Source organism: Salmo trutta, chromosome 29 (genome assembly GCF_901001165.1).
Source record: "Salmo trutta chromosome 29, fSalTru1.1, whole genome shotgun sequence".
NCBI classification, from domain to species: domain Eukaryota; kingdom Metazoa; phylum Chordata; class Actinopteri; order Salmoniformes; family Salmonidae; genus Salmo; species Salmo trutta.
The window spans coordinates 4,505,748-4,532,565 of NC_042985.1; the positions used below are offsets into that span (position 1 = coordinate 4,505,748).

Sequence of the window (26,818 nt, forward strand, 5' to 3'; positions counted from 1 at the left end):
TTCCTCGACTGATTTATATGCATTTATGTGCCAGACCACGCCCATGTCAATGTTTATTGGTCAATAGCAGCCATATTTTTTTAGGTACGTGTCTGAAAAATATTGGGTTAAGAGACCTTTGTCCATAGATGCCACATATCAAGTTTTGTGCAGATTGGTCATTCGTTGCCAGAAGAGTAGCGTTTTTCACTAAATTCTAAATGGCAGAAAATCTATAATGGCGGACCTTATGGGTCCCTGAGACAAATGTGTTCCTTGTGAGGAGAGGGAACTAAGTACCACATTTCATGACTTTAGGTCAAAAGGGGTGATGAGGGTGACTTTTCAAAGTTTTCATTTTCAATCTTGTTATAGCGCCACCATCTGGCCAATCAGTGTAATTCTGTAAATCCCGGATCTCTATGGCAAGACATATCATACACCCACCTTTCACTAACATATTAACGAATAAATTGAGACAGATTCACAGTCCCCTCCCCGATTTCATTATGTGGGACAATAATTATCTGAACGATTGTAGTCTACAGCGCCACAGAAACCTATGGCTCCTTCTACAACCATAGAGTCAAAGACCGTGATAGAGTATCCAGCCAGAGTGAAGAGTGGCTCCTAAATCTATATCCGGTTGGAAATACGAAAACTTCCTGTGAACTTCCTGGTTTTGTTTGCATAGCGGCTAACTTTGCTAGCTATGTCATTTCCAACTATTTAAAACGCTATTTGTATGTCCGTGAGTCAAACGGTGTTGGAAACGTTAAAACGCACTCTCTCATCGACAACACCTGCAATGGCTTGCTCTTAGTCATGCAAGTAACGTTAGTTGAAATGTAGTAACTGTTAGCTAACGGCTAACTTGACAGCTAATGTAGCTAGGATAGGAATAGGATGTGCTGTTAGGAAGTTAGCCAGCCAACACTGATTATGTTTCTGCTTATTCGTCTGTTATGCTTCTACTTGTTTTAAATAACTTCTGCGCTATGGACACCGAGGGAATAGAGATCCGTATAAAGACTCCCGTCGGGGATATGGACTCATTCGTGGACTGCCCATCACTTTTGAGCTTCAATGACTTGTTGGTGAGCGCTAACTTAATTAGCTAGCTACAGTTGCAAAGTTTACAGTTAGCTAGGCTAAGGACCAATCTAGTTAGCAACTGTTTTGCTTTAACGTTCATGTCTTTCTAAATCTATTTTGCAGGTCGCTATAAGGGATGTCATGCCCGAAACCACAATCACTGCGTTTGAATGTAAGTTACCTCATGAAAAGATTGACATTCTGAGATTTCGTCAGCCTGGTTTCCTGTTGTGGGGACAGTTTTTCACCAACCAAATGTGCAAGTCCGTTTGGCAGACTTCTACCCAACTATGTTTAGTTACAACTGAAAAGCTCAGTCTTCTACTACTCAGTTGCTACTTATATTGCCTTTTTGGCTGGTATTGTCCTTAATACCCAATAAGACTGATTGTCTTGAGGAACCACTTCTGGAGGTTTTTGCACACCAAAAGGATCATGTAGGCTATGTTCCTGGGTGCAATTTGCCTCTAGACACTGATCTTGGGTCAGTAGTTTTGCATTTCCCCCACTACTGGTCGTGGTTAGGATGGGGAAGCTGATCCAAGATCGGTACTAGGGGGAAACTTAGCCCGGACCAAGTTTGTGAAGCCTTTACCAGGACCATTAGGCCGGCTTCCATTAAAGGCACAATATTTAAACTCCAGTAATCACGTGTCTGATTTTCTTATCCTGTAACTTTAGGATGAATGAATTGCTTTGTTGGATGTTATACATTGGCTTTCACAGTTACAAAGCAGCCATCTATTTAAAGGCAGACTACTCTGCGCAGGTGCAGAGCTGTGGTTGAGGGTAACACTCCCGGTACAAATCACATATACAATTCCCCACTGGAGACCAGGGTTCAGTCTCTGCATCCACCTTTCCTATTGTGTCCCCCACCTGCCAACCCCCCCCCCCCCCCTCTGATTTCCATACTGTCTCAATAAAGTGTCAAAATACCCTCCAAAATATATATATATTTGAATATACATCACTGGACCTTGAATGCTGAAGTTAAGCACAGCTTTGATAGAATCATGTTCTTAACAATTTGCTGTATTGATTTTGTTAAAATTAATCAGTCTCTATTTAAACTATCATGATGATGACACAGCTCAGTAACTACAGTTGTTAATGATAACACAGCCCAGTAACTAGCTGTTAATGATAACACAGCCCAGTAACTACAGCTGTTAATGATAACACAGCCCAGTAACTACAGCTGTTAATGATAACACAGCCCAGTAACTACAGCTGTTAATGATGACAAAGCCCAGTAACTATAGCTGTTAATGATGACAAAGCCCAGTAACTATAGCTGTTAATGATGACAAAGCCCAGTAACTACAGCTGTTAATGATAACACAGCCCAGTAACTACAGCTGTTAATGATAACACAGCCCAGTAACTACAGCTGTTAATGATGACAAAGCCCAGTAATTATAGCTGTTAATGATAACAGCCCAGTAACTATAGCTGTTAATGATAACAAAGCCCAGTAACTACAGCTGTTAATGATAACAGCTCAGTAACTACAGCTGTTAATGATAACACAGCTCAGTAACTACAGCTGTTAATGATAACACAGCCCAGTAACTATAGTTGTTAATGATGACAGCTCAGTAACTACAGCTGTTATTGATAACACAGCCCAGTAACTACAGCTGTTAATGATGACAGCCCAGTAACTACAGCTGTTAATGATAACAGCTCAGTAACTACAGCTGTTATTGATAACACAGCCCAGTAACTACAGCTGTTAATGATAACACAGCTCAGTAACTACAGATGTTCATGATAACAGCTCAGTAACTACAGATGTTAATGATAACAGCCCAGTAACTACAGCTGTTAATAACACAGCTCAGTAACTACAGCTGTTAATGATGACAAAGCCCAGTAACTACAGCTGTTAATGATAACACAGCCCAGTAACTACAGCTGTTAATGATAACACAGCCCAGTAACTACAGCTGTTAATGATAACACAGCTCAGTAACTACAGATGTTCATGATAACAGCTCAGTAACTACAGCTGTTAATGATGACAAAGCCCAGTAACTACAGCTGTTAATGATAACACAGCCCAGTAACTACATATGTTAATGACAACACAGCTCAGTAACTACAGCTGTTAATGATAACAGCCCAGTAACTACAGCTGTTAATGATAACACAGCCCAGTAACTACAGCTGTTAATGATAACAGCTCAGTAACTACAGCTGTTAATGATAACACAGCTCAGTAACTACAGCTGTTAATCTGTGTTTCAGATGAGGATGAGGTGGGTGATAGAATCACTGTGAGGAGTGATGAAGAACTCAAAGCCATGTTGTCATATGTGAGTATTGTTCTCTTCAACATGAAACTTTGTTGGACTCCCAAACCCCCAGTTTACCTGACGAGACTCCTATAACAACAGTTTACCTGACTACACTCCTATAACAACAGTTTACCTGACTAGACTCCTATAACAGCAGTTTACCTGACTAGACCCCTATAACAACAGTTTACCTGGCGAGACTCCCAAACCCCCAGTTTACCTGACGAGACTCCCAAACCCCCAGTTTACCTGACGAGACTCCCATACCCCCAGTTTACCTGACTAGACTCCTATAACAACAGTTTACCTGACTAGACTCCTATAACAACAGTTTACCTTTCTAGACTCCTATAACAACAGTTTACCTTTCTAGACTCCTATAACAGTTTACCTGACTAGACTCCTATAACAGCTTACCTGACTAGACTCCTATAACAACAGTTTACCTGACTAGACTCCTATAACAACAAATTACCTGACTAGACTCCCATACCCCCAGTTTACCTGACTACACTCCTATAACAACAGTTTACCTGACTAGACTCCTATAACAACAAATTACCTGACTAGACTCCCATACCCCCAGTTTACCTGACTACACTCCTATAACAACAGTTTACCTGACTAGACTCCTATAACAACAAATTACCTGACTAGACTCCCATTACTACAGTTTATCTCAATACACACATATACCCTCAGTTTACCTTCTAGTCTCCCATGACAACAGTTTACCTGACTACACTCCTATAACAACAGTTTACCTGACTACACTCCTATAACAACAGTTTACCTGACTACACTCCTATAACAACAGTTTACCTGACTACACTCGCATAACAACAGTTTACCTGACTACAGTCATATAACAACAGTTTACCTGACTACACTCCCATAACAACCGTTTACCTGACTACACTCCTATAACAACCGTTTACCTGACTACGCTGCCGTAACAACAGTTTACCTGACTACGCTGCCGTAACAACAGTTTCCCTGACTACGCTGCCGTAACAACAGTTTCCCTGACTACGCTGCCGTAACAACAGTTTCCCTGACTACGCTGCCGTAACAACAGTTTACCTGACTACATTCCTATAACAACAGTTTACCTGACTACATTCCTATAACAACAGTTTACCTGACTACGCTGCCGTAACAACAGTTTACCTGACTAAGGGGATGTTTAGTCTAGGTGTGGGTTTTCCTTGTGCCAAGTGTTATAATCAAGAAGGACAAATCATTGAAGTGTTTTCTCCTGCATTTTAGTTTTTGGTCCAGTACACAAGTAGCGTTCACAAGTAGCGTTCACAAGTAGCGTTCACAAGTAGCGTTCACAAGTAACGTTCACAAGTAACACAGTAATTGTTTATGACACATCAACATTAATAACAAAAGTTGGTGGAACCGTTTCCATTTTAGGGGTGAACCTTGTGGACGTTGCAGAGGTGAGCTGAGTTCTTCTGGTATTTACAGAGGTCCCAACTTGTAATTACGTTTCCTTTCACATCCTTTAAAAAAAAGACAAATGAACAGTAACATGATATGATATAGACGAATTAAAGTTACATTGACAAATAAAAATGCAAATGAAACCCCCTAAAAAGTCTATTTTTTGGTGTGGGTCTTTTTGATTGAGATGACAGCCTTTGTGTTGAATGAGTGTTTCTATGGCCAAAGATTGAAAATAACACTGCATTTGGAAAATAAATGATCTCCTGTTGAAGAATTGTTAAAAATGGAATAAAGTAAATATAATTACTGACCCCGGTATACCATTGAGGCAGCAATTATAACCTTCTTTTTTCACTCCGCTATTGAGTGTTTTTTGTTGAAGGGGGGAAGCTATTAAAAATCTATTACGGCCTATCTTTTCACCCAGGGCCACAGTGTGCTCATTGCTAAGCAGACTGGTAAAGATGACAAGTAACTCTACATATTTCTGCCTTTCTGTCTCCTACAACAAAGCACTGTATGTGGGCGATTCCACCCCAGCAGCAGCAGAACATATTTTTACTATCTCGGATTGTTCTAGCAATTCTTACATAGAAACTTCATTGGGAGGAAGGATGTCTGACGTGTTTTTGTTTTTTTTACATTTGTGCAACGTTTGAGAAAATCCTGATAAATGTGGCCGTTGTAAACCCTTTTTAAACCTTTACAATCCTCCTGTAAGACCTTATGATCCATACATATTATACTCCTTATAATCTGCTTTAACATATGGAGTATATACTGATTCTTATGCACATTTTCACATTCATATATTCAATATAATAAATATTTCGGCAAAATCAAAAAGGGCACTTTTGAGATTTAAATTTTAAATAAATGAATGTGGCCATTTTTATTTCAGAATGGGGACATTTGTTAGAGCACACTATATGGAGTATAAAGCCACCAACATGTACGGTTCATAGGTCCTAAGGTCTTACAGGAAGCATGTATAGGTCTGTACAATGGCCACTTTCATCATGATTTTGTTATTAAATACAAAATGTAAAAAAAACATATCAAACATCCTCCTAATGAAGTTCCTATGTGAGAATTACCAGAACATAACAAAAATATTTTCCACTCCTGCTAACGTGGAATCGCCCCTGTCTGATGTGCCAATCGGTGTAGTCATGGTAACATGTGACCTTTTTGGCAAGTGCCTCCAAGCTTCAGTCCTCTGCATTGGACCGGGTTTAGGCAAAAGAGGGACAACAATTAAAACAAATAAAGATATGTTATTGACTTCACCAAGGTTACGAAGGGAATTAGACATGTCAACACGTTTTACTTCAGAGTTTGAGCTCAAATGGAGAGAGAAGTGAGGCTTTGTATACCCATTTAAAATGCCTCATGGACGTACGTACCCTATAGGTCTATGCCTTCATGTTGATGAAGTAACAGTACACTCAAATGTGTTATGTAGACTATAGAAACCTATCTGTTGAATAGAGGCTATACTTGTGTTTGGAACATCTCTCCTGTTTTTTTGTCTTGTTGATTTACTTTTCAAGTCCCCCCACCAGCTTCCCCCTCCCCCGCGTGATGTTCCCATCTTCCTTCATAGTTACTGTTCACATCACGGACATTAAGAGTAATGACTTGTAATGGGCTTCTTCACGAGGTACACTGAAAAGCTAAATGAACTATCCATTTTTATTATTTATTATTCAGTACTTAAAGTTTCGCCTCATTAAAAAGCAGGCCCCCCTGGGCGGAGAATATTTGTCAAAATCTACTCTTCATCTGGGGATGTCTTTTACCCCCCATCAGCTTACAATGATGGCGCTGTAGCCACAGGCTGAATTCCCTCTGTTTCAGCGCCTTTATTACTCCTTCGTCTTGGATGCTTTGTTGTCATTGGGTATCATTGGGTATCCCAGGGTTTGCTGGTGCTAGTGTGAAGCTGATTGAACGGGCAGAGTGGCCTAGACAGCTGTAGTGGTGTGGAGCTGTAGTGAGAGGGACGACGGGAAACATATTGACCTTGCCTTGATTGATATACAAGTCCCTCACCCTCAGGGGATACTTTTTTACTATTTCCCCCCACAAATCAAATCAAACCAAATGAAGTTGTATTGGTCAAATGCGCCGAATACAACAGGTGTAGACTTTTTACAATGAAATGCTTACTTATGAGACCATTCTCAACAGTGTAGAGTTAAAAAGGAGGACAAATAAAGGAAGCAGAAAAAAACAATAATGAGGCTATATATAAGGAGTACCAGTACTGAGTTAATGTGGAGGGGTACCAGGTAGTTGAGGTAATAATGAGGCTATATATAAGGAGTACCAGTACTGAGTTAATGTGGAGGGGTACCAGGTAGTTGAGGTAATAATGAGGCTATATATAAGGAGTACCAGTACTGAGTCAATGTGGAGGGGTACCAGGTAGTTGAGGTAATAATGAGGCTATATATAAGGAGTACCAGTACTGAGTCAATGTGGAGGGGTACCAGGTAGTTGAGGTAATAATGAGGCTATAAGGAGTACCAGTACTGAGTTAATGTGCAGGGGTACCAGGTAGTTGAGGTAATAATGAGGCTATAAGGAGTACCAGTACTGAGTTAATGTGCAGGGGTACCAGGTAGTTGAGGTAATAATGAGGCTATAAGGAGTACCAGTACTGAGTTAATGTGCAGGGATACCAGGTAGTTGAGGTAATAATGAGGCTATAAGGAGTACCAGTACTGAGTTAATGTGCAGGGATACCAGGTAGTTGAGGTAATAATGAGGCTATAAGGAGTACCAGTACTGAGTTAATGTGCAGGGATACCAGGTAGTTGAGGTAATAATGAGGCTATAAGGAGTACCAGTACTGAGTTAATGTAGAGGGATACCAGGTAGTTGAGGTAATATTGAGGCTATAAGGAGAACCAGTACTGAGTCAATGTGGAGGGGTACCAGGTAGTTGAGGTAATAATGAGGCTATATACAAGGAGTACCAGTACTGAGTCAATGTGGAGGGGTACCAGGTAGTTGAGGTAATACAGTATCTACATGTGGGTAATAATAAACAGAGTAGCAGCAGCCTACCTGAAAGTGTGTGTGTGTGTGTGTGTGTGTGTGTGTGTGTGTGTGTGGTGTCAGTGTAGTATGTGTTGGTAGAGTCTGTTGAGTGTGCATAGAGCCGGTGCAAGGTAGTTTGTGTTGGTAGAGTCTGTTGAGTGTGCATAGAGCCGGTGCAAGGTAGTTTGTGTTTGAGGAGGAAGTTGAGCAGAAATATTGGTGTGGCAGGATGAGCTATTTGTTTGGGAACTTAAACCTCACCAAGTGTACACATGGTTTAAGATGGACGCTAGCAGAGGTGGGAATGGAGTTTTATTGGAGATGTTTGACCCTGACTGATTCAGCCATTATGGATCATGTGAATTCACCATCAGTCTGGCAGTTGACTTTGAGCGCGACAATGACACTAGCAGACAGACTAAAGATGAGGCTCATCACTGAGGGAAGTGAATGAGATATATCATGAAGAAATCAAGTGGTTTTACTTCTTTTGTCAAGTTATGTGATACATTTACTCTTGAGATGCAGTACATCTTTGTGAAATGCGATGAATTGGTGTTTTCGCCCTTAACACAAGTGGCTTTCAATAGTTCTCTACAATAGTGGCTGTTCATCAATGAAAGAGCTAATTTCATCTCAGCAGGAACATGATCACACAGATTAGCTCTATCGCCTGGTTGGTGTGTGTTATTGGCTGAATCCCACCTTACCTGCTCCACTTCTATGTTTCACATCTTCAAACTCACTCAAATATTTGCTTTCATATGACACAACATTCCCCACCTCCACCGACACAAAAACACATTGCTTCGTCCACATATTTTCAGATGCTGCACAACAAATCTCCAATCTCTCGGTAAAGGAATTCGGGCCCCCTATAATGGCTTTCTGCTCCTCTCGGGACGAGCGTGTCTGGCGAAAAGCTGCTGATTGCCAGGAAAAATTGTAATACAGGTATATAATATATGCGAGGCAGGCTTCCCGGGCGTCTTATGCAAGGGTTATGCATTTCAGCAATCCATTTGTATTCATATTCAAGCATATGGGCTTCTTTGGTTGGCTGCTGTGGCCGTTTGGCCTCCGTAGAGACCCAGGTGCATTCTGCCTGGCTGTCGTTAATTCCAGATGACTGGATAGCCATTGTGCAAAATGAATATGAATTAACAGAGGCCAATGTATTAGGTGCGTAAGGGGGGGAAATTCATTAGGTACCTATCCTCAACACTGTTTCAGAGTAGGAGTGATGAACTACCATTTAATCCATTTCATCTCATATAATTGTCATTTAAAAGGCCAAACAAATCATCTAAAACACTTTAACAGGGCTGTGACGGTCATGGAACTCTAGATGGCTGTAATTGGTCTCATAGAAAAAAACACACATTTTCTCCTTTCCTCAGCTCCTGTGTGCTGCCATAGATATATCATTAATAGAACAGGCATCAAGTCAATGATGGCATAATGTGGGCCAGGTAGCCATTTTGAGGAGCAAAGCAGGAAGTGTGTCCATCAATATGTGCTGTGATTTGTTGATTCAACTTAACTGAAATAATACCTTCTATTGTATGAGCCACATCAGTTAACATCATTTAAATTAACATTCTACATTACCATGGCAATTATTGCGTCATAATACCAGCCACCGCCAGTGTACTCATGAGTTTACCAGTCAAATTGCCAGAGTTAGAGGTTCCATGCCTGTTCTATTTATTATATTTCTATGTGTGCTGCTGCTGCTGCAGGGAGGGGATTGTTGTCTAGGCAACCCAAGACTTGTTCGCTACAAAATCAAGGAGCAACAAAGTTCCATCACATTGTTAAAAGTCCATGTTACCACAGGAACGGCCTCAACCGCACCAAAGCCTGGCCGTCCCGTCTTCAGTCAGCTGTTCTTCAAATGGTTATGACGGTCTTCACCCATAACCGTCGGTTACACAATTATACGGTAATTGTGCCAGCCCTACCCTTGAATTTAATATGCACCTATCAATTAATTAGCATCATGTCAATCTTAAACCATCTTCTGTGTATGACTCTCTAAGGACTTTTATTTTGAAAGCCAGACAAAAAATAAATGAAAAACACATCCTTTGGTATGCGAGTCCTGTGAGACAAGCCAGTCTTCCAGGCAACTCTAATCATTGCTCGGCACCTTGAATGGCTTGGAGCCGCCGTTGTGAAAGTTAAAGACTGACCCGTGTCAGCTCGTCTACCACGTGACCTCATTCCCCTCCTCCTCCTATCATATGCCCCCGGAGGTAGCAGCCCTAATTGCATCCCGTGCTCTCTTGTTCCCCCTCCTCGTCTGCTAATGATGATGAGCTTCCTGCAGCTTGGGCCTGCGCTCTCTCCTCTCTCTCTCCCCTCTCTCCTCTCTCTCTTCTCTCTCCCCTCTCTCTTCTCTCTCTCCCCTGTCCCCCTAGGCTGAGCGATGGTATTTGTGATCCGACGCTGTTTAGTTATTGGCCAACAAAGGGGAATGTCTTTTAATACACCTTTTAAAAGATTAGGTGGTAATTGTTGCGGTCTTAATCAATAGGGTAGCGGAGTGGAAAATTAAAGGTGTGTGTGAAAGTGTGTGAGAGAGAGAGAGAGCATGTTGCTGTGTTAGTCCTATTGTTCCTGTTCAGCCTAGTGACAACACCGGAGGGCAAGTGGAGGGATGGGACCTGAGGAGAGGCTGACAGTGATAAATAGGCCTTTTAATAACAGCTGTGCCTCTTGGGGAGCCGTTCAGATCCATTCTGATTCCAAGCTGGCCCTGCCCATCTACATTTTAAATATCTACAGTGATATGCACATCTATACTAGATAGGAAATGTATAAACATCAGAGTTTGTTAGGTTTTTATACACTGACTGACGCATGGAAAAACTGAGCCTTAATCTGTCACACACATTTCTAGCCACCCCCTGCAAGTATCCATCTGCGTCTGTGCTTATGGGCCTGATTGTCAGGGACATAAGGCCTTATGGGCCTGATTGTCAGGGACATAAGGCCTTATGGGCCTGATTGTCAGGGACATAAGGCCTTATGGGCCTGATTGTCAGGGACATAAGGCCTTATGGGCCTGATTGTCAGGGACATAAGGCCTTATGGGCCTGATTGTCAGGGACATAAGGCCTTATGGGCCTGATTGTCAGGGACATAAGGCCTTATGGGCCTGATTGTCAGGGACATAAGGCTTTATGGGCCTGATTGTCAGGGACATAAGGCCTTATGGGCCTGATTGTCAGGGACAAGGCCTTATGGGCCTCATTGTCAGGGACAAGGCCTCTATTGTCATTTACAAAGGTCTCAAACCTCCAAAGAAGGGGGTGGGGTTAAACACACACTCACATGCACATTTTTTAACAGATGGTTTAGTTAACTGAAACATGAATTGCAATGTTGCTTTGGCAGGAGTCTCCAAGGCTTGTGTGTGTGTGTGTGTGTGTGTGTGAGAGAGAGAGATCCCAACAGGGTCTAACTGACTGTACGGTGAGCTGATGACCTGGAGAGGAGAAGGTTGATGCTACAGCCGTTCCTGAACTAGCCCACAGGGCACTAGACTGTACCTGCAGCAGCTGTCAACACAGCATGTGCTTGTTGTAGACTATGCTCTACTCACCACCCTGGTGTTGATAAAACATTTGGTTAAAAATGATTTACGTTCTATATTCTCCTCTTCCTCACTGATGATTATTGGGTGTCTCTTCCTCTCTCTCCTCAGTACTGCAATAATGTGAAGGAGCAGCGGATGAATGGCCTACTGCCTGAGCCTCTCCAGATATTTCCTCGAGGTATGTTGTGTGTGTGTGTTCTGAGCACTGCAAACTTAGTTTTCTAAGCTCTGTGACGAGCTCACAGTTCATTGATGGGGAGGGATGTTGGCTGTGTAGAGAGACTGGGTGCTGGGGAGAGAGAGAGAGAGACTGGGTGCTGGGGAGAGAGAGAGACTGGGTGCTGGGGAGAGAGAGAGACTGGGTGCTGGGGAGAGAGAGAGAGACTGGGTGCTGGGGAGAGAGAGAGAGAGACTGGGTGCTGGGGAGAGAGAGAGACTGGGTGCTGGGGCGAGAGAGAGACACTGGGTGCTGGGGAGAGAGAGAGACTGGGTGCTGGGGAGAGAGAGAGACTGGGTGCTGGGGCGAGAGAGAGAGACTGGGTGCTGGGGTGAGAGAGAGACTGGGTGCTGGGGTGAGAGAGAGAGACTGGGTGCTGGGGTGAGAGAGAGAGAGACTGGGTGCTGGGGTGAGAGAGAGAGAGACTGGGTGCTGGGGTGAGAGAGAGACTGGGTGCTGGGGCGAGAGAGAGACTGGGTGCTGGGGCGAGAGAGAGACTGGGTGCTGGGGCGAGAGAGAGACTGGGTGCTGGGGTGAGAGAGAGAGAGAGACTGGGTGCTGGGGCGAGAGAGAGACTGGGTGCTGGGGCGAGAGAGAGACTGGGTGCTGGGGCGAGAGAGAGACTGGGTGCTGGGGCGAGAGAGAGAGACACTGGGTGCTGGGGCGAGAGAGAGACTGGGTGCTGGGGTGAGAGAGAGAGAGACTGGGTGCTGGGGCGAGAGAGAGACTGGGTGCTGGGGTGAGAGAGAGAGAGACTGGGTGCTGGGGCGAGAGAGAGAGACTGGGTGCTGGGGCGAGAGAGAGAGACACTGGGTGCTGGGGCGAGAGAGAGAGACACTGGGTGCTGGGGCGAGAGAGAGAGACACTGGGTGCTGGGGCGAGAGAGAGACTGGGTGCTGGGGCGAGAGAGAGAGAGACTGGGTGCTGGGGCGAGAGAGAGAGAGACTGGGTGCTGGGGCGAGAGAGAGAGAGACTGGGTGCTGGGGCGAGAGAGAGAGAGAGAGAGACTGGGTGCTGGGGCGAGAGAGAGAGAGAGAGAGACTGGGTGCTGGGGCGAGAGAGAGAGACTGGGTGCTGGGGCGAGGGAGAGAGACACTGGGTGCTGGGGCGAGAGAGAGACTGGGTGCTGGGGTGAGAGAGAGAGACACTGGGTGCTGGGGCGAGAGAGAGACTGGGTGCTGGGGCGAGAGAGAGACTGGGTGCTGGGGCGAGAGAGAGAGAGAGAGAGACTGGGTGCTGGGGCGAGAGAGAGAGAGACTGGGTGCTGGGGCGAGAGAGAGAGACACTGGGTGCTGGGGCGAGAGAGAGACTGGGTGCTGGGGCGAGAGAGAGAGAGACTGGGTGCTGGGGCGAGAGAGAGAGAGACTGGGTGCTGGGGCGAGAGAGAGACTGGGTGCTGGGGCGAGAGAGAGAGACTGGGTGCTGGGGCGAGAGAGAGAGACTGGGTGCTGGGGTGAGAGAGAGACTGGGTGCTGGGGTGAGAGAGAGAGACTGGGTGCTGGGGTGAGAGAGAGAGAGACTGGGTGCTGGGGTGAGAGAGAGAGAGACTGGGTGCTGGGGTGAGAGAGAGAGAGACTGGGTGCTGGGCGAGAGAGAGACTGGGTGCTGGGGGCGAGAGAGAGACTGGGTGCTGGGGCGAGAGAGAGAGAGAGACTGGGTGCTGGGGCGAGAGAGAGACTGGGTGCTGGGGTGAGAGAGAGAGACACTGGGTGCTGGGGCGAGAGAGAGACTGGGTGCTGGGGCGAGAGAGAGACTGGGTGCTGGGGCGAGAGAGAGAGAGAGAGAGACTGGGTGCTGGGGCGAGAGAGAGAGAGAGAGAGAGAGAGACTGGGTGCTGGGGCGAGAGAGAGAGAGACTGGGTGCTGGGGCGAGAGAGAGAGACACTGGGTGCTGGGGCGAGAGAGAGAGAGACTGGGTGCTGGGGCGAGAGAGAGAGAGAGACTGGGTGCTGGGGCGAGAGAGAGAGAGAGACTGGGTGCTGGGGCGAGAGAGAGAGAGAGACTGGGTGCTGGGGAGAGAGAGAGAGAGACTGGGTGCTGGGGCGAGAGAGAGAGAGAGAGAGACTGGGTGCTGGGGCGAGAGAGACACTGGGTGCTGGGGAGAGAGAGAGAGAGACTGGGTGCTGGGGCGAGAGAGAGAGAGACTGGGTGCTGGGGCGAGAGAGAGACTGGGTGCTGGGGCGAGAGAGAGAGAGAGAGAGAGAGACTGGGTGCTGGGGCGAGAGAGAGAGACACTGGGTGCTGGGGCGAGAGAGAGAGACACTGGGTGCTGGGGAGAGAGAGACACTGGGTGCTGGGGAGAGAGAGAGACTGGGTGCTGGGGCGAGAGAGAGAGAGAGACTGGGTGCTGGGGCGAGAGAGAGACTGGGTGCTGGGGCGAGAGAGAGAGAGAGACTGGGTGCTGGGGCGAGAGAGAGAGACACTGGGTGCTGGGGCGAGAGAGAGAGAGAGAGACTGGGGAGAGAGAGAGACTGGGTGCTGGGGCGAGAGAGAGAGAGAGAGACTGGGGAGAGAGAGAGACTGGGTGCTGGGTAGAGGACTAGAGAACTGTGGGTGCCCATGAGTGGAAAGAATCAACACAGCCACTGCAAAACAATCAATCAAAATTGACAGAGCCTTTAACATAGACTTTAATGGTATTGTGTTGAGGAAAATGTGCAGTGGCTTCGTCTCCCTCTAAAACTCACTAAAGCTCTAATTCATTTGATGTTCCATTTGTGATTTTCTACGTTTTCTAAATGTTTTCACAACTAAGAAAGAAAGTGTTGTTCATGTGTGTTCTGTTTCACCAATGAAACGCTGAGTTTTTCCTTGCTTGTCACTGTGGTCTTGTTCACAGTTGATAAGAGTTAGGATATTACACAATGTGCTATTGTCCTCAAACTCAGCTGTGACCTCAACGCCAGTTCCACTGCATGTTTTGATTGTTCCCCTGTAATCCGAGACTGATTTAGACCTGGTTCACTAGGTGGGTGTGTAGTTAATTAGCAGGTAGAACAGAAAGGCAGCAGGCTCCGGACCTCGTAGGGTCACAGTTGAATACCTCTGCTCTATTGAATACTTGGAGTATGTTTATGTACAGTGTATAAATAGAACCTGTTTGTCTTGGAAAAGACTGTTTGAACATACTTCCCCACAGCCCATGTATTCATACAGTACAAGTGTTGCTTCACTTCACCATCTAGCTGCATATGTGTAACTGAAACGGAGCATAACTACAAATGTCTGCTACTAGTCCTCCACACCTCCAGCCAAGCAGCAACCCATTTATAAACAGAGCCTGAAAAAACCCCATGTTTTCCTAATTCCCCTCTCTCTCCCGGTCTCCAGAGCCACATCTCAATCATTTTTCTGCACAGCTAATTTCAGATTCACCCTCATTTCGCCTTTTTTAAACGATTCCTTTTCAGCACCATTTGTAAATGGCCCTGTGATGTGTTCTAAAATTTAGTCAATTACTGTTTCAGCCGGCAAGACTCCAGGGATCCGGAACATACATGGCCTGAAGGTACCCATCTCAATAATTGTTTCAGGAGAAAAGTTGGGGCGAAATGGATTGGTAACGCTGTGTTCCACTTATTGAAATGTCAATTGAAGTCAAGGTTCTCTTTCTCTCTCTCTCACACACACACACACACACACACCCTCTCTCTCTCTCTCTCTCTCTCCGCTTTGTATTTATATATGTAGATGTATGGCTTTATTCCTCTCTCTCTCCTCTCTCTCTCTGTCTCTCTCTCTCCTCTCTCTAACATTCTCTCTCCCTCTCCTCCCTCTCTCCCTCTCTCCCTCCCTCTCTCTCCCTCTCTCCCTCTCTCCCTCTCCTTCCTCTCTCCCTCTCCTTCCTCTCTCCCTCTCCTTCCTCTCTCTCTCTCCTTCCTCAGCTCCCAGTACTCATTTGGTTACTCTGTGATGGGCGGCTAAGAGCAGGGTATTATATTCTAAGCTGCCCCCCCAAAGCATCATGGTCCCCTCAATTTTCACACATCTGATTGGATGTTGAAGATGAGCAGGGTTAGACCAAGTCAAGCAGCACCACGGAGGAAAGGCTTTTACACCCGACCATGAAATGGTCATTACCCAGAACCCCCATTCAGAAACACCCCAGACACTCCATCTCCATGTTCTGCTCATATGTTAGCTATTGAAACCTTTCTGCTAATTACAATGTCTTAAATGGGTTAACCAAGCTGACAACCCTGTCTCTAGGTCATTGTTAAATCCATGTTCCATTCTAATGAGACTACATTGCGTTGTGTTTTAATCGTAGGGCTGGGCTTCCCTGGAAATGCTGAAATCACCTTTATTTTATTTAACACATACGACAAGGGTTCCTGTTGACAATGTTTTGATGGGGAATCTCTTTTAAGGTCAAATGTTTGTTTCTCCCTAGATGATGTTGAAACCCTTTTGATAATGTTTCATCTCAAATGAATTGGCTTTAGAAACTGAGGAGGAACATTTAAATCAGGTTTTCTCTGGGCACTAATTAAAGGGAGAATCCCTGCCTTAGTGGACCAAACACGGTGACCTGTGGACCTCAATTAAACAAGTTATTTTTAGAACAACCACCCCGTTTTCCCTCTTGTTCCTCTTTTGTTCAACCTGGGTTGAATCCGGGTGTGCTGGGTCTTCTGTGTAAAAACCCTACCATACCCATGCAGAGATGGAAAGAATGTCCTAGAGAGATCGTACTTTTCCCCCTAATGTGAATCTTTCAATCCCTTTTTTCTTCCATGCTCCTCCCATAGTCGTCATTATGTTCATTTCTGTACCACCACTACACACACTGCCACCCTCTCTCTTCCTCTCTCTTCCTCTCTTCTCTCTCTCCTCTATCTCTCTCTTCCTCTCTTCTCTCTCTCCTCTATCTCTCTCTTCCTCTCTTCTCTCTCTCCTCTATCTCTCTCTTCCTCTCTTCTCTCTCTCCTCTATTTCTCTCTTCCTCTCTTCTCTCTCTCCTCTTTCTCTCTCTCCCTGCCTCCCTCGTTCTCTCTCCTCTCTCTCTCCCGGTCTCCCTCGTTCTCTCTCCTCTATCTCTCTCTCCCTGCCTCCCTCGTTCTCTCCTCTCTCTCTCCCGGTCTCCCTCGTTCTCTCTCCTCTATCTCTCTCTCTCCGTCTCCCTCGTTCTCTCTCCTCTATCTCTCTCTCCGTCTCCCTCGTTCTCTCTCCTCTCTCTCTCCCTGCCTCCCTCGTTCTCTCTCCTCTCTCTCTCCCGGTCTCCCTCGTTCTCTCTCCTCTCTCTCTCCCTGCCTCCCTCGTTCTCTCTCCTCTATCTCTCTCTCCCTGTCTCCCTCGTTCTCTCTCCTCTCTCTCTCTCCTCTGTCTCCCTCGTTCTCTCTCCTCTCTCTCTCTCTCCCTGTCTCCCTTGTTCTCTCTCCTCTCTCTCTCCCGGTCTCCCTCGTTCTCTCTCCTCTCTCTCTCCCGGATCTCCCTCGTTCTCTCTCCTCTCTCCCTGTCTTCCTCGTTCTCTCTCCTCTCTCTCTCTCCCTGTCTTCCTCGTTCTCTCTCCTCTCTCTCTCCCGGTCTCCCTTGTTCTCTCTCCTCTCTCTCTCCCGGTCTCCCTCGTTCTCTCTCCTCTCTCTCTCCCGGTCTCCCTCGTTCTCTCTCCTCTCTCTCTCCCGGTCTCCCTCGTTCTCTCTCCTCTCTCTCTCCCTGTCTCCCTCGTTCTCTCTCCTCTATCTCTCTCTCCGTCTCCCTCGTTCTCTCTCTCTCTCTCTCTCCGTCTCCCTCGTTCTCTCTCTCTCTCCGTCTTCCTCGTTCTCTCTCCTCTCTCTCTCCCGGATCTCCCTCGTTCTCTCTCCTCTCTCTCTCTCTCCCTGTCTCCCTCGTTCTCTCTCCTCTCTCTCTCTCCGTCTCCCTCGTTCTCTCTCCTCTATCTCTCTCTCTCTCTCCGTCTCCCTCGTTCTCTCTCCTCTATCTCTCTCTCCCCGTCTCCCTCGTTCTCTCTCCTCTCTCTCTCTCTCTCCGTCTCCCTCGTTCTCTCTCCTCTATCTCTCTCTCCGTCTCCCTCGTTCTCTCTCTTCTCTCTCTCTCCCTGTCTCCCTCGTTCTCTCTCTCCGTCTCCCTTGTTCTCTCTCTCTCTCCGTCTTCCTCGTTCTCTCTCCTTCTTCTCTCTCTCTCTCCCGTCTCCCTCGTTCTCTCTCTCTCTCTCCCTCTCTCTCCCCGTCTCCCTCGTTCTCTCTCCTCTCTCTCTCTCCGTCTCCCTCGTTCTCTCTCTTCTCTCTCTCTCTCCCTGCCTCCCTCGTTCTCTCTCTCCGTCTTCCTTGTCGCTCATCTCTCTCCGCTCCCTCGTTCTCTCTCCTCTCTCCCTGTCGCCTTGTTCTCTCTCCTCCTCTCTCTCGTCCCTGTCTCCCTCGTTCTCTCTCCTCTCTCTCTCCCGTCTCCCTCGTCCCCTCTTCCTCTCTCTCTCCCGTCTCCCTCGTTCTCTCTCCCCTCTCTCTCTCCCGGTCTCCCTCGTTCTATCTCTCCTCTCTCTCTCCCGGTCTCCCTCGTCTCTCTCCTCTCTCTCTCCCGGTCTCCCTCGTTCTCTCTCCTCCTCTCTCTCGGTCTCCCTCGTTCTCTCTCCTCTCTCTCTCCCGGTCTCCCTCGTTCTCTCTCCTCTCTCTCTCCCGGTCTCCCTCGTTCTCTCTTTCTCTGTCTCCCTCGTTCTCTCTCCTCTCTCTCTCCCGGTCTCCCTCGTTCTCTCTCCTCTCTCTCTCTCTGTCCTCCCTCGTTCCTCTCCCTATCTTCCCCTGTCTCCCTCGTTCTCTCCTCCTCTATCTCTCTCCCTGTCTCCTCGTTCTCTCTCCTCTATCTCTCGCCCGTCTCCCTCGTTCCTCTCTCCTCTATCCTCTCCTCTCCTCTCCCTCGTTCTCTCTCCTCTATCTCTCTCTCCGTCTCCCTCGTTCTCTCTCCTCTATCTCTCTCCCTGTCTCCCTCGTTCTCCTCTCCTCTATCCTCTCTCCCTGTCTCCCTCGTTCTTCTTCATCCTCTCTCTCACTGTCTCACCCCTCGTTCTCCGTCCTCTCTCTCTCCGGTCTCCCTCGTTCTCTCTGCTCTCCTCCTCTCTCTCTCTCTCCCCTGTCTTCCCTTGTTCTCTTCTCCTCTCTCTCTCTCCCTGTCTCCCTCGTTCTCTCTCTCCTGTCTCCCTCGTTCTCTCTCCTCTCTCTCTCTCCGTCTTCCTCGTTCTCTCTCTTCTCTCTCCCTCTCCCTGTCTCCCTCGTTCTCTCTCTCCCTGTCTCCCTTGTTCTCTCTCCCTCTCTCTCCGTCTTCCTCGTTCTCTCTTCTCTCTCCCTCTCCCTGTCTCCCTCGTTCTCTCTCTCCCTGTCTCCCTTGTTCTCTCTCCTCTCTCTCTCTTCGTCTTCCTCGTTCTCTCTTCTCTCTCCCTCTCCCTGTCTCCCTTGTTCTCTCTCCTCTCTCTCTCTCCCTGTCTCCCTCGTTCTCTCTCCTCTCTCTCTCTCTCCTGTCTCCCTCGTTCTCTCTCCTCTCTCTCTCTCCTCTTCTTCCTCGTTCTCTCTCTTCTTCTCTCTCTCCTTCCTGTCTCCCTCGTTCCTCTCTCTATCTCTCTCCCTGTCTCCCTCGTTCTCTCTCCTCTCTCTCCCTGTCTCCCTCGTTCCCTCTCCTCTCTCTCCCTGTCTCCCTCGTTCTCTCTCCTCTCTCTCTCCCTCGTTCTCTCTCCTCTCTCCTCTCTCTCTCTCTCTCTCTCTCTCTGTCTCTCTCTCTCTCTCTCTCTCTCTCTCCCTCGTTCTCTCTCTCTCTCTCTCTCCCTGTCTCCCTTGTTCTCTCTCCTCTCTCTCTCTCCCTGTCTCCCTCGTTCTCTCTCTCCCGGTCTCCCTCGTTCTCTCTCCTCTCTCTCTCTCCGTCTTCCTCGTTCTCTCTCTCTCTCCCTCTCCCCTGTCTCCCTCGTTCTCTCTCTCCCGGTCTCCCTCGTTCTCTCTCCTCTCTCTCTCTCCGTCTTCCTCGTTCTCTCTCTCTCTCTCTCTCTCCCTGTCTCCCTCGTTCTCTCTCCTCTCTCTCTCTCCCGTCTCCCTCGTTCTCTCTCCTCTATCTCTCTCTCTCCGTCTCCCTCGTTCTCTCTCTTCTATCTGTCTCTCTCCCTGTCTCCCTCGTCTCTATTTTCTGTCTCCCTAGTCTCTCCTCTCTTCTCTCTCTCTCCCCGTCTCCCTCGTTCTCTCTCCTCTATCTCTCTCTCTCCCGGTCTCCCTCGTTCTCTATTTTTCTGTCTCTCTTTCTCTCTAACAAAAGTCAATTAACCCTCATTTTGAACTGAGAGAAAAAGAGAGCGAGAGAGAGAGAGTGTGTTGTGTTGAGTCAGTCAATGGGTTCATTAGAAGGCCTGTGTGCTTGCTGCCTGCCTGGCTGGCTGTTGGCCTTGCCAACTTATTGTCTCTGTCTCTTTTTGGCCGCAGGTGAACACGAGGCCCAATGACTGTTCCCCCGCCGCCGTCGGCTCTATGCCCAACAATAGGTGAGGAGTCTGGAGGGTTAAGGCCCAACTGCCTGGGGGTGGATGGAGGAGGGATGGATGGATGGGGGAGTGTATGTAAATGCCGGTGGGTGGATGGATGGATAGATATGGGTGAATTGCTGGATGGGTGGGTGGATGGATAGATGGGTGAATGGGTGGGTGAGTGAGTGGATTGGTGGATGGATATATGATTGTGCTTCTCAGATATAGAGTGTATTTGAATATCTTGGTATCTATGTACAGTACCAGTCAAAAGTTTGGACACAACTATTAATTCAAAGGTTTTCTTTATTTGTACTATTTTCTACATTGTAGAATAATAGTGAAGATATCAACACTATGAAATAACACATATGGAATTATATGTTAACAAATAAAAATATATTTTAGATTCTTAAAAGTAGCCACCCTTTGCCTTAATGACAGCTTTGCACATTCTTGGCATTCTCTCAACCAGCTCCATGAGGTAGTCACCTGGAATGCATTTCAATTAACAGGTGTGCCTTGTTAAGTTCATTTGTGGAATTTCTTTCAGGAATTTCTTTCAGTTGTGTTGTGACAAGGTAGGGGTCGTATACAGAAGGTAGCCCTATTTGGTAAAAGACCAAGTACATATTATGGCAAAAAACAGCTCAAATAAGCAAAGAGAATGACAGTCCATCATTACTTTAAGGCAAGAAGGTCAGTCAATCTGGAAAATTTCAAGAACTTTGAAAGTTCTTCAATTGCAGTCACAAAAACTATCAAGCGCTATGATGAAACTGGCTCTCATGAGGACCGCCACAGGAAAGGAAGACCCAGAGTTACCTCTGCTGCAGAGGATAAGTTCATTAGTTACCAGTCTCCAGAATTTCAGCCCAAATCAATGCTTCACAGTGTTCAAGTAACAGACACATCTCAACATCAACTGTTCAGAGGAGACTGCGTGAATCAGGCCTTCATGGTGAATTGCTGCAAAGAAACAACTACTAAAGGACACCAATAAGAAGAAGAGACTTGCTTGGGCCAAGAAACACGAGCAATGGACATTAGACCGGTGGAAATCTGTCCTTTGGTCTGATGAGTCCAAATTTGAGATTTTTGTTTCCAACAGCCGTGTCTTTGTGAGATGCAGAGTAGGTGAACGGATGATCTCTGCATGTGTGGTTCCCCCGTGAAGCATGGAGGAGGAGGTGTGATGGTGTGGGTGTTCTTTTGCTGGTGGCACTGTCAGTGATTCATTTAGAATTCAAGGCACACTTAACCAGCATGGCTACCACAGCATTCTGCAGCGATTCGCCATCCCATCTGGTTTGCGCTTAGTGGGACTATCATTTGTTTTTCAACAGGACAGTGATCCAACACACCTCCAGGCTATGTAAGGACTATTTGACCAAGAAGGAGAGTGTTGGTGCTGCATCAGATGACCTGGCCTCCACAATCACCCGACCTCAACCCAATTGAGATGGTTTGGGATGAGGTGGACGGCAGAGTGAAAGAAAAGCAGCCAACAAGTGCTCAGCATATGTGGGAACTCCTTCAAGAATGTTGGAAAAGCATTCCAGGTGAAGCTGGCTGAGAGAATGCCAAGAGTGTGCAAAGCTGTCGTAAAGGCAAAGGGTGGCTACTTTTGAAGAATCTAAAATTAATTTCAAGCCTTTATTTTGGTTACTACATGATTCCATGTGTTATTTCATAGTTTTGATGTCTTCACTATTGTTCTACAATGTAGAAAATAGTAAAAATAAAGAAAAGCCTTTGAATGAGTAGGTGTGTCCAGACTTTTGACTGGTACTGCAAACTACATTACACCTTTGTTCTATAGCCTGTGTCTTTTGACTGAATCCAGATGTTGTCATTATTCAGTTCCAGTCTAAAGAAGTCATCCGCAGAGCTAAAGAAGATTTTGACGAATGGACAGGTATTGTATTTCTCCCCCATCTGAACTAATACACACGTGTCCCCACTAGGCACTGTCCTCAGGGTCTAGGCCTGCACCCTGTTAGATCCTGTTGGAGAAGACACATGTCCCTGTTAGTGGCTGGTCCTGTTATAGAAGACACATCATGTCCCTGTTAGTGTCTGGTCCTGTTATAGAAGACACATCATGTCCCTGTTAGTGTCTGGTCCTGTTATAGAAGATACATCATGTCCCTGTTAGTGTCTGGTCCTGTTATAGAAGACACATCATGTCCCTGTTAGTGGCTGGTCCTGTTATAGAAGACACATCATGTCCCTGTTAGTGGCTGGTCCTGTTATAGAAGACACATCATGTCCCTGTTAGTGTCTGGTCCTGTTATAGAAGACACATCATGTCCCTGTTAGTGTCTGGTCCTGTTATAGAAGACAGCATCCATGTCCCTGTTAGTGGCTGGTCCTGTTATAGAAGACACATCATGTCCCTGTTACTGTTGGTCTCTGTTATAGAAGACACATCAGGTCCCTGTTAGTGTCTGGTCCTGTGGAGAAGACGGCATTGTCCCTGCTACTGAGTGGCTGGTCATTGATTTCCTCTGAAAGTGCTGCTCACTTCCTGTTTCACCGCCAGCCCCGGGTGAGATCTTCATCCTGACGGCGACTGGATAGATATTCATTGTCTTAGCTGAGCGCTGTTGCCTAAGACATACACACACGTAAGGCCAGGCAAAGGTGTGTCAAGCAGACAATTAAGCCCAGCCACTTCCCCTGATGTCCCCCTGTAAACACATTGGTTTAATGGAGCCATACACGCTCTCTCTGTCAGTCTCTCTCTGTCAGTCTCTCTGTCGGCTCTCTCCTCTCTCTGTCTCTCTCTCTCTATCTGGTCCTCTCCTCGCTCTCTGTCTGTCTCTCTCTCTGTCTCTCTCTCTGTCTCTCTCTCGGCTGTCTGTCTCTCTCTCTGTCTGTCTGTCTCTGTCTCTTTGTCTCTCTGTCGTCTCTCTCTCTCTCACTTTGTCTCTCTGTGTCTCCTCTCTATCTTTCTCTCTATCTCTCTGTCTCTTTGTCTCTCTCTCTCTCACTTTGTCTCTCTCTCTGTGTGTGTCTCTCTCTCTCTCTCTTGTCTCCTCTCTATCTTTCTCTCTGTCTTTCTGTCTCTTTGTCTCTCTGTCCTGTCTCTGTCTCTCTCTCTCTGTCTGTCCTCTCTCTCTCTCTCTTCTCTTCTCTCCTATCTTCTTCTCTGTCTCTTTGTTCTCGCTGTCTGTCTCTGTCCTCTCTCTCTATCTTTCTCTCTGTCTCTCTGTCTCTGTTGTCTCTGTCTCTCTGTCACTTTTCTGCTGTCTGTCTGTCTGTCTGTCTGTCTGTCTGTCTGTCCTGTCTGTCTGTCTGTCTGTCTGTCTGTCTGTCTGTCGTCTGTCTTGTCTGTCGTCTGTCCTGTCTGTCCTGTCTGTCTGTCTGCTGGCTGTCTCTCTCTCTCCTCTCTCTCTCTCTCTCTCTCTCTCTCTCTCTCTCTCTCTCTCTCTCCTCTCTCTCGTCTCACACCTGACAAGTGTCTCCCCCCCCCCCTCCCATGTAACCCAATCAATGGGTCTGAATTGGAGGAGTGGAGGTGGTGCTGGGTCATTTTTAACCCCCAGTGTAGTCCCCATTCGCCCCTTTCCCCCTGGCCAAAATGAACCTTGACCAGCAGGCCATTGACTTGATATCATGCTGGTCTCAGCAGCACAAACAAGCATCTGCTCCCACACATCAGGCTATTGACAAGCCTGCTAGGCAGGACCAGCCCCTAACCCCATCCACCCCAAACAGATGTATCTATCTAATACATGTTATGAGATATAAATATTTATGTGATAGCTGTCATGGGGTTTAAATGGGAAGGGTGTTGGAGACTGGGGGGTTGTTGTAGGTATTGATGAACGTGACACAGCGTCACGCCTGCCGAAGACATGTCTTTATTAGACTATAGACTTTATAAAAAAGGCTTGAACTGAGCCCGTATACTCACTCACAACAGAGCACTGTTAAACTGGGATGTCTCGGGGTTGTTGTCAGTGTGTTTTGTCCTGAAGGAGAGCAGAATTTGTATAAGGTTTCTAAATAAAAGCTGATGGAAACTGACCATTTTTTAGACAGGCTGTATTTGTCATGGACCATTTTTCCATCCAACCATTTTATGCGTATGAATTACCAGGCTCTTAATAAAAACACTCACGACAGGTGTGATGGAAAAAGCTAATTGTCTGTAAGCTTTCATAAATGTCGACAAAACTAAATGCGTTCGACAAGAGTGGATCATTTTTGTGGGTGAAATAGATTCTGCTTCATATTTTGGTGGAGATGCTATTATGTTCCAGTATTGCTAGAACAACATCATGTTGTGGAGCTGTGTTGTCCTCCCGCTACCACGTGGAAAAGCAGGAAGTGTTTATTTGACTACAGGTGAAATAAGTTATGATGAACTTCTCAAGGTGGTGAATGTGCGGTGATGAGCTTGATGCTAATTTCCAGTAAATAGGCCTATCCAGGATATTCATGAAATAGGCCTATCCAGGATATTCATGAAATAGGCCTATCCAGGATATTCATTTCCAGGAAATAGGCCTATCCAGGATATTCATTTATAGTAAATAGGCCTATCCAGGATAGTCATTTCCAGGAAATAGGCCTATCCAGGATATTCATTCCCAGGATATTCATTTCCAGTAAATAGGCCTATCCGCGATATTCATTTTCACGGAAAAAGGCCTGTCTGCGATATTCATTCTCAGGAAATAGGCCTATCCAGGATATTCATTTTCAGGAAATAGGCCTATCCAGGATATTCATTTCCAGGAAATAGGCCTATCCAGGATATTCATTCCCAGGAAATAGGCCTATCCAGGATATTCATTCCCAGGAAATAGGCCTATCCAGGATATTCATTCCCAGGAAATAGGCCTATCCAGGATATTCATTCCCAGGAAATAGGCCTATCCAGGATATTCATGTCCAGGAAATAGGCCTATCCGGGATATTCATGTCCAGGAAATAGGCATATCCGGGATATTCATTTCCAGGAAATAGGCCTATCTGGGATATTCATTTCTAAGAAATAGGCCTATCCGGGATATTCATTTCCAGGAAATAGGCCTATCCGGGATATTCAGGATATTATTTGTAGGCTATTCTGGTGACATCATGGTGCTTGGCTGCCATTTGAGAAATAAAAATGATCTTTAATCTTATCATGAAGCTTATCCACTTTATCTGCCAAGAGAGCATGTGCCAAGACCAGATCAGTTTATCTGCCAAGAGAGCATGTGCCAAGACCAGATCACTTTATCTGCCAAGAGAGCATGTGCCAAGACCAGATCACTTATCTGCCAAAAGAGCATGTGCCAAGACCAGATCACTTTATCTACCAAGAGAGCATGTGCCAAGACCAGATCACTTTATCTACCAAGAGAGCATGTGCCAAGACCAGATCACTTTATCTGCCCAAGAGGAGCATGTGCCAAGACCAGATCACTTTATCTGCCAAGAGAGCATGTGCCAAGACCAGATCACTTTATCTGCCAAGAGAGCATGTGCCAAGACCAGATCACTTTATCTGCCAAGAGGGCATGTGCCAAGACCAGATCACTTTATCTACCAAGAGAGCATGTGCCAAGACCAGATCACTTTATCTGCCAAGAGAGCATGTGCCAAGACCAGATCACTTTATCTGCCAAGAGAGCATGTGCCAAGACCAGATCACTTTATCTGCCAAGACCAGATCGGACAAGTTTGCTATTTATCTAAAAACGTTTGTAGCAGAACCATCGGTAGAGTTTAAAATGCGATGGAAGCACATTGAACTTCTGTGTGTTGTATTTGAATATGTTATGTCACAGTGCTTTTTATCAGCACTACGTCATTACACAAAGGTTTTTATTCACAACAAGTCAGAGTGATGGAAACACCTCTGTCAGTGAAATGACTTTTTGTGTGAATATTAGAATAGTGGCTGGATGGACACCTGTCTGTGAGTTCTATTCCGTGCAGTATACTCTATTTTGGCTAGTAAATGCAGTGTGTGTGTGTGTGTGTGTGTGTGTGTGTGTGTGTGTGTGTGTGTGTGTGTGTGTGTGTGTGTGTGTGTGTGTGTGTGTGTGTGTGTGTGTGTGGTGTGTGAGAATTGTAACACACACACACCCTCCCCTCCTCCCATCAGTCTGACAGGAGGAAACTTTTCCCCAGCCTCCCCTCCATGTCACACGGGGCCATGTTATATTACCCCGTTCTGACACCTTTTATCAACACAGGACTGGAACGACGACAGCAAACAAATCATCATTAAACTCTCCATCACTCCTCCCCACCCGCGCCCCCTACACGCCATTGTCCTTTTAGAAATTGGACAGCAAATGTTGTATTGATCTCGCTCTACTCTTTCCCTCTCTCTCTCTTTCCCTCTACATCTCCCTCTCTCTCTCTCCCTCTCTGAACTTGGGATGACCTGAACGCAGGTCTCCTTGTTTATGGCCTCCCGTAACATTCCTCTCTCTCTCTCTCTCTCTCTCTCTCTCTCTCTCTCTCTCTCTCTCTCTCTCTCTTTCTAAATCTCCATTGACATCTCTATCTTCTATCTCCTATCCTATTTGTATTGATCTCTGTTTGTGTCTCTATAGATCAATGGCCAAGACATACAATACCAGGAGCAGCTTGGCCATGGAAACGGAGGGACCGTGTACAAGTAGGTGCCTGTCTCTACTTTACTGTGGGCCTTCGTGCCATCACTGGTAGGTATAA

The 26,818-nt window shown here is 46.5% G+C and overlaps 1 protein-coding gene across 1 annotated transcript in view; it reads left to right on the forward strand.

Annotated features, from left to right (window-relative positions):
• The first annotated feature begins 495 nt into the window (after window positions 1–495).
• LOC115166795 (dual specificity mitogen-activated protein kinase kinase 5) overlaps window positions 496–26,818 on the forward strand; it is a 90,968-nt gene continuing 64,645 nt past the window's right edge. Inside the window, exons 1-8 of the mRNA XM_029720601.1 lie at window positions 496–1,076; window positions 1,198–1,246; window positions 3,328–3,395; window positions 11,593–11,662; window positions 15,168–15,208; window positions 20,091–20,149; window positions 21,995–22,049; window positions 26,698–26,762. Of these exons, the coding sequence (XP_029576461.1) occupies window positions 945–1,076; window positions 1,198–1,246; window positions 3,328–3,395; window positions 11,593–11,662; window positions 15,168–15,208; window positions 20,091–20,149; window positions 21,995–22,049; window positions 26,698–26,762 (539 nt within the window). The 5' untranslated portion in view covers window positions 496–944. The remainder of the gene's footprint in view (window positions 1,077–1,197; window positions 1,247–3,327; window positions 3,396–11,592; window positions 11,663–15,167; window positions 15,209–20,090; window positions 20,150–21,994; window positions 22,050–26,697; window positions 26,763–26,818) is intronic.